General features: G+C 38.8%; 1 protein-coding gene and 2 long non-coding RNA genes across 3 annotated transcripts; all 3 read right to left on the reverse strand.

Moving 5' to 3' along the window:
* Nucleotides 1-46: 46 nt before the first annotated feature.
* Nucleotides 47-884, reverse strand: LOC120109356. The gene is made up of 3 exons (XR_005510278.1): nucleotides 861-884; nucleotides 536-642; nucleotides 47-209 (listed from the first exon to the last, which is right to left on the reverse strand). It is a non-coding gene; the product is annotated as an uncharacterized LOC120109356 (long non-coding RNA).
* An 86-nt stretch (nucleotides 885-970) lies between these two features.
* LOC120109357 lies at nucleotides 971-1,193 on the reverse strand. The gene is made up of 2 exons (XR_005510279.1): nucleotides 1,157-1,193; nucleotides 971-1,034 (listed from the first exon to the last, which is right to left on the reverse strand). It is a non-coding gene; the product is annotated as an uncharacterized LOC120109357 (long non-coding RNA).
* Nucleotides 1,194-1,213: 20 nt separating this feature from the next.
* Nucleotides 1,214-3,680, reverse strand: LOC120109359. The gene is made up of 2 exons (XM_039123115.1): nucleotides 3,024-3,680; nucleotides 1,214-1,414 (listed from the first exon to the last, which is right to left on the reverse strand). The coding sequence occupies exons 1-2, from the start codon at nucleotides 3,204-3,206 to the stop codon at nucleotides 1,214-1,216; spliced, it is 384 nt and encodes a 127-aa protein (XP_038979043.1). The 5' UTR covers nucleotides 3,207-3,680.
* Nucleotides 3,681-6,639: the final 2,959 nt, after the last annotated feature.

Consider the following 6,639-nt stretch of genomic DNA (forward strand, 5'->3'; position numbering starts at 1 on the left):
ACCAGTTGCTGGATGGTTGATTTGAAATAGGTGGAAATTTTGGTGTGAGCATGCACATATCTTGCATGTCGCTATTAACGGTTTCAAAAAACTGAGAATCATGGCTTGCAAAAACTTTCTGACTCAACGTAAGTAGCCGATGATCAGAACGTAAAAGCCTTTCATAATGTTTCTCCAAAGTTCCTTCTGCAAACTCAAGATAGTGCCTCCTGAAGGAAATAAAAATAAGAAACAAGCTATGAGAATATTACATGAACTTTACTAAAGAAGATATTATTCTGTTTTTGTTTGTTCTTGATAATTTCAGAAGCTCCTATAGATGTAGTTTAACATGGACTAAACATTGCAGGACTGGAGATCTGAATCGAAGGATTTATCTACTTCATCAATAAAAAAATACATTCCTCTCTCTCTCTAAAAAAAAAAGAAGTATATTTCAACAAATATGGAAATATTTGAAGGTGTAAAATCCATTGAAAGGCTTAGCAAAATGACAGAGCTCCAAGAAAGTGACGTAAATGTAATTTTTATGTACCTGTTTGTGGTTGCATTCCCACTGGTAAAATCAGAACAAGCTTCCCAATTAGTATGCTTTCTTGGCTGAGGATTTACCTCTTTAAAGAACATGGGCTGCTGCCTTAACTGCACTAGGTACCAAATATCTTAGTTATCAAACCCAAACAAATATTCCCAAATTTTGTTATTAAAAGAATGAAATCATTAAGAAACTCAAAAAACCATCCAAAGCCAAGAATTAGTTCAAAACATGTCTAAGACAATAAAAGTAGTCTATGGAAAAAGAAAAAGTCGCAAAAGTAATCAATAAAATGAGAATATATGTTCTAAGGAAAACATCTAACCTCAACTTCCAGAATGTCTGGTTTGATCCCGTATGAATCGTGCTCTGGTTGCTGAGATATCGGTCCATTGGATCTCAATCTTTTTTTTCAATCTTTCTTCTTGTATCTCCAAACAAGTTTTCGCCTAGCATAGTAAAACTTAGCTACAATATCACCTTCATTTCTTGACTTCCTCTAAAATTATGAAACATAGTTTAAAAAAAATTGTTAGATGCTAAGAAGAAAAACTAATTAGAGCATTTGGTTTGAGCATTTGCTTTTTCTAAATGTTCTATCAAGTCAAGACGTAAGATTACCTCCCAACAGCCGATCTTGAGTTTTGTTGCAGGGAAAATTTGAAGCCTTCCATTTCATTAATGTGGGTTGGATGTTATATTCATTTCATTTCTGGTCTGTTGTTTTTCTATAACTAGTACCCGAAGTTGGGGTCCAATTAAGAGGAGTGGTCTTCTTTGAGAATAGCTTCCTATCATGAGATCCAAGAAAGATGGAGTTATGCGTAAAATCAAACCCAGAGGACTGGGTTCCTCTGTCTTGTCAGTGCATGGACCTATCTGCATAGATTAAAAATAAAATAAACCAGTAAGAAAAATATCGCCAAATAGAAAAGATAAGATACATTAGAACTCCATAAAAAATTAGCTTTGTAAAAAATATTAGTTTCTAACAAAAAATAACCATAGGGACATTAGAAGGAAGCGAACTCGATTTCATGTAGTCAATTGCTTCAGGGTTAATCTAGTTCAAATGCCACTTGCAACTCTTGTAATTCAAGTAATTATCTGTTAAAACATCACTATACCTCCTTCGATCTCAAACTGAACCTGTTAATGTAACCTCACGATAAACTTCAAACCAAACTACCTAATATGTGCAAACACACTACTAGATTGTACCTTTGTTCTCTTTTTTTTCTTTCTTTTTTGAGATGAAGGGAGGATTAGCCACCCAAAATTTATTTAAAAAGATAATAACAGGGTCAGCTTTGATAACAGAGTGAAAAAAAAAGAACTGAACAGGTTCCAATTCTGACAGATAATCATTAGAGAGAAGAGATAATAAAACAAGAGATGCAGCAATGAGGTGAATCTGCCAATAAAAGTTGTTGAAGTCTGTCGACGAAGAACAACCAGGATGCTGAAACCAGTCCATAAATAAAGCCAACTCTGAAGGTTAAATAAAAACATGAGACATCTTTGGGTAATGGAAGCCAGAATCCACTTCAATGAAAATTTAGTCTTCTGAAAGTGCAGGTGGAAGCTCTTTTACTTTTGTAATTACATAGGGATGACCAATCATTAAATAGATGGAGACATCTTGAAGCTATAGCTACCACATGACAAGCTATGGCCGCAGTCAACATGACCAAGCTATGGCCGCAGTCAACATAAGAATGATAGACTAAGTAGGCTTAGAGAAATTTCTATGCCTCCAGTCAAGACAAAGAAATCAAAAGAGTATTGAGGGAGGAGCACACCTAACAAAGAGCAAACTGTCTTCTAAAACGTTGAAAAGGAGTATTGAGAGAACAAATGATCAAACAGTTTCAGGCCCATGATTACTATCAATATTGATCTGTTCCACTCTAAATCAACATAACTAAATGACTTGCTTTAGCCTAACCAAATTTACTTCCTAATCTCTGTCTTGCTAATGTAGGCAATATAACACTTAAAAAAATTTCATATAGAGATCTAAACACAACTTAGGGACAACACACATTCCCTAAATGAATCTAATTTAAATTATTTACCGTTAGCGCATAAAAACCTCATTGATACAAAGGACAACTAGGTACTTGCTAGAGCCATGGAAATACCAAAAGATGGAGGTATTAATTATATTTCACATGATTCACAATTCAATGATGGTAATGGATCTTAACCTTGGCTATAATGAGTTATATTTCATTAAATATACATTTTGCAGTTAAAACAAGTATATTATGATGAAAACATTGGTTTATTTTCAAAATAAGGATAGAATATCCAGAGTAGCTAGAATATATCTCCTCATTAGCACATCTGAGAAAGTTCTCACCAGTACATTGCCTTTTAATGCAAGTTATTTTTTGACTTATACCTATTATTGTTATCTTTGGTAAGTTCTTGATGGCCGGATAAAAAAGACATTTCTTATACAAGTTTAGAAAAAAGAACTGACCTTCTGCCTCTTGGAATTTGAGTCTGGCTCTTTGGGCCTATCTCGAGGTCTATTCTCTTCCTCAACCATGCGAGGACTCTCAATCCCATCAGAAGCAAGCACCTTATCGAGCCAACTATTAAAGCTCCCCTCTTGCTCAGCCCATTCAACACTTCCTTCTAACCCAACAGCTTCATCCATCATCTCCTACAAAATTAATGAATAATATATTTGGGAGCAAAAACGAATAACATCAGACTATATCCACATTCCAACCTACATAAACCAACAAATCCTAAAGTATTCAATCTAATGTAATGAGATTAAAAAAAACGCAGAGAAAAGAAAAAACCTTTATATAAAAAATTATTTTTTTAAGCACTATTGCCAACAGTACCAATGGTAAAATCCATCACAGTTTTCAATCCGATTAAGGTACATCCCATGCATATGAGATGTTTTAAACAAAAAAAACTACAGATTCCAAGCTATCCACCCAAGAGTTTCAACCACAAGAACAATTTAATGAGATGAAATTAGATTATAAAATAAATAAAAGCAGATACAAGAATAACCTAAGCAAATACTGAAGCTACTCCCGATGACAACAATCCAATCTTCGCATCTAAGTTATCTACAACCCAATCCAGGGTCTAACAAAAACAAACATGAAAAGAATATCTGAATGAGATGAGATAAGTTTAGAATTGAAACGACAGGAAACGGGGAGAAAAAAAAAACAACCTTCTTTAGGTTAATCAACTCGCTCTCCAAAGGATTGTAAACGAAAAGGAAACAAAGGAAGGAGAGAAGAGCCGAAGGGGAGGAAAAGGAGCTCTGTTTCAAAAAAATCTGGGGAGGCCGTTTTATGGAAACAGAGTCCTTTCAAGGGAACGAAACGAAGGAAGCGGGAAGGGGGGTAGTTAGTTAGGCTCGTCGAAGCTCCTAGTTGATTCCCATTGGACGGTGCCACGTGGAGAGCGGCGGCGCCGTGCGGATCCGCTGACGAGGCAGACGGATTACATTGAAGCAGTGCAAAAGCGGCGACATCCTCCGACTTCCATGCAACCAGTTGGAAAGGAAGGACGACATCCGCCGACTTCCATGCGACCAGTTGGACAGGTGGCCTAGTTACGAGGTCTCTCATCGTTTACAGTTGGGATTCCTGGGTTTTGATTTAGGGGTTGCAGGACTTACTTATCAGAGCTGGGATTCCTGGCCTACCATAATCAGAGCAAGTCTAGGGGGACTATGCTTCTTTCGGAACCCTGTTGCTCATGTTTGAAAAACAGAGGAGGCAGCCATGGCCGCTGCTGCGGCCTGTCGCCCTGGCGAGCTGGCACTGACGTCCGGCTTGCCGTTGCGACCCACCATGGCTGCCATGGCCGACGCGGGCGGAGGGGAAAAGGGGAGAGAGGGCAACGGCCGCCGCCAGCTTGCAGCGGTGAGGCACCGTGGCCTCTTCTCCTGGTGGCCGAAATGTGGCCACTGGCCAAGCGCGGCCGTGAGTCTCCAACTGGCCGCACCACCATGCCGAAAAAAAGGGAGAGGGCTTCTTCCTGACGGCCATGAAAAAGGACCATCGTTTATCGGCGGTTCTCCCCTTGATCGCCGGAAAAGCGGTGGTCGGCAGGGAGGGGACAAGGAGGCTGGCTGTTGTCCAAAAGATTTCGGTGGCCACCGCCACCGTTTGGGCGAGAAGGGTCGCCGGTTTTGGCCCCTTCTCCTCCTTTCTATCGGGAGGAAGATCAAGTTTTGGATTCGGGTTTCGGATTTCGGATTTCGGGTTTTGGAATCTGACCCGAAATCCGAATCCGGTTACCGAAAAAAAAAAGCTGCAACCAACACGCAGCCAACCTAACAAACTGAAGAAATTATATTCTAGGGGGCATGCACCACCTACCATAATCAGAGCTGTCTGTTTATATAGTGATGCATCGAGATGAGTACTTGAAGAACGGAGCCCATAGAAACAAGAGGTTAATTATAATTGCTGGCATGCACGACCACTTGGTGCATGCAGTGTAAGGTATAATTTCTCACGAAATTGGCTTGCATATCCAGGTTTGTCCTAAGTTATATTGTTTGTGATTGAAGAACGGAGCCCATAAAAACAAGAGATTGTGATTGCATCAAGATGGGTGCTTGAAGAATCGAGCCCATAGAAACGAAAAGTTGTGATTGCTGACGTGCATGACCACTTGGTGTGCATGATTTTTCAAAAAATTGGCTTGCATATCCAAGTTTGACCCTAGTTATATTACTTATGATTGTGATTTATGCTAACTTGTATCTTAATTTTATCTAGATTTTTTTTGAAAAATGTAGATATGCTAAATCTTTATTTGGCATTAAGGCTGCAAATGGGTCGGGTCGACCCGAGACCCGACCCGACCCGAATTTTAGGACCCGTGGGTCCGGGTCGATCCTAAAATTGGATCCGAATCATTTTTTGGGTCAGTTCTAGGTTTATCGAACGGATCCGATCCGACTCGAAGGGGGGCGAAGAGAAGGGGGGGGAAGCAAAAGAGAGTTTTTTTTTTGTGTGGGTCATAGCACTATTTGTCCATCAGGATTCTCTCTCGATCTATTACACTGTTGATACCTTTGGTGTCTCGGTAGCTTGTTTTTTTTTTCTTCTGTTTTTTGGCTTCTGTTTTTTTTAACTTTTGCAGGGAGGAAGTGAGGGAACACTGAACTGAATATGGGTCATGTGCCAGTTTTCTGCGATGGAATTGGATTTTGGAAGAAGGTCCGGGATTTTTTTTGTCCTCGTGAGAGGGGAGCAGGGAGACACCAAGTTCCGTCCAATCAGTCATACGGACAAAATATAGTGTGATATGAAATTTGGCTTGCAGACCGACTTAGTTAGTAGTCATGGTTCATCTGTTCTGACTGGAGGTCAATCGCAAGTCTTTCAAAGTCATGGGTCACCCAGCACCTCATGATATGACCAAATTAGATTTGCCCAAATTCTTTCCTAAAAGTAAAAAAATTGAATCCGATTTGAATCCGAATCGATCCAACTCGGATCCGATCCGACCCGGTCTTCAACCAGGTCGGATTTGGATCCAAAATTAGGACCCAAATAAAAAATCGGATCGGATTGGGGTCATCCAGGATCCGACTCGATGCGACCTATTTGCACCACTATTTGGCATGTTTTATGTACGGATGTATAAGTTTTTTTTTCTTTTTGTTCAACTTCAGGTTCACACGATGCATTATAAGTTCTTTGTTATTTGTTAGATAGGGGTATTGATTTGACGCTTGAAAACGTACCTCCACATTTCTAATGGATCTCATGATATATGTTGATTATTAAAATCGATTATTTTGTTGTTCAATGTATTGTTTCATTGTTTATGATCAATTTTTATGGAGTGTTACGTGAGCATGACTTGCACTTTGACAATATATGTTGATCATTTGTTTGGATTCAAGGAACCATTTTATAATTTAATTCTATTTTTTTTGAGGCATTATTATGTTCAATTTAATCAAACCAGTTAATTAGTTTGCTTTGCAATTAATGTTGTTTATCACTGGCTTATAATTTTTCAATGATGTTTCATGAGTGACATAGTATTTTAAATCTCATAATAGCATTAATGCAGAAATCAAGGCAAAAATTCAA

This window comes from Phoenix dactylifera, unplaced genomic scaffold (assembly GCF_009389715.1).
Source record: "Phoenix dactylifera cultivar Barhee BC4 unplaced genomic scaffold, palm_55x_up_171113_PBpolish2nd_filt_p 002076F, whole genome shotgun sequence".
In the NCBI taxonomy this organism is placed as follows: Eukaryota; Viridiplantae; Streptophyta; class Magnoliopsida; order Arecales; family Arecaceae; genus Phoenix; species Phoenix dactylifera.

Excerpts from the sequence above, each read along its gene's own strand:
- LOC120109359 (XM_039123115.1), bottom strand. The coding sequence starts at position 3,206 with ATGATGGATGAAGCTGTTGGGTTAGAAGGAAGTGTTGAATGGGCTGAG. Across the intron at positions 1,415-3,023 it reads CAAATTCCAAGAGGCAGAAG|ATAGGTCCATGCACTGACAA; the intron begins GTCAGTTCTTTT and ends TAATCTATGCAG.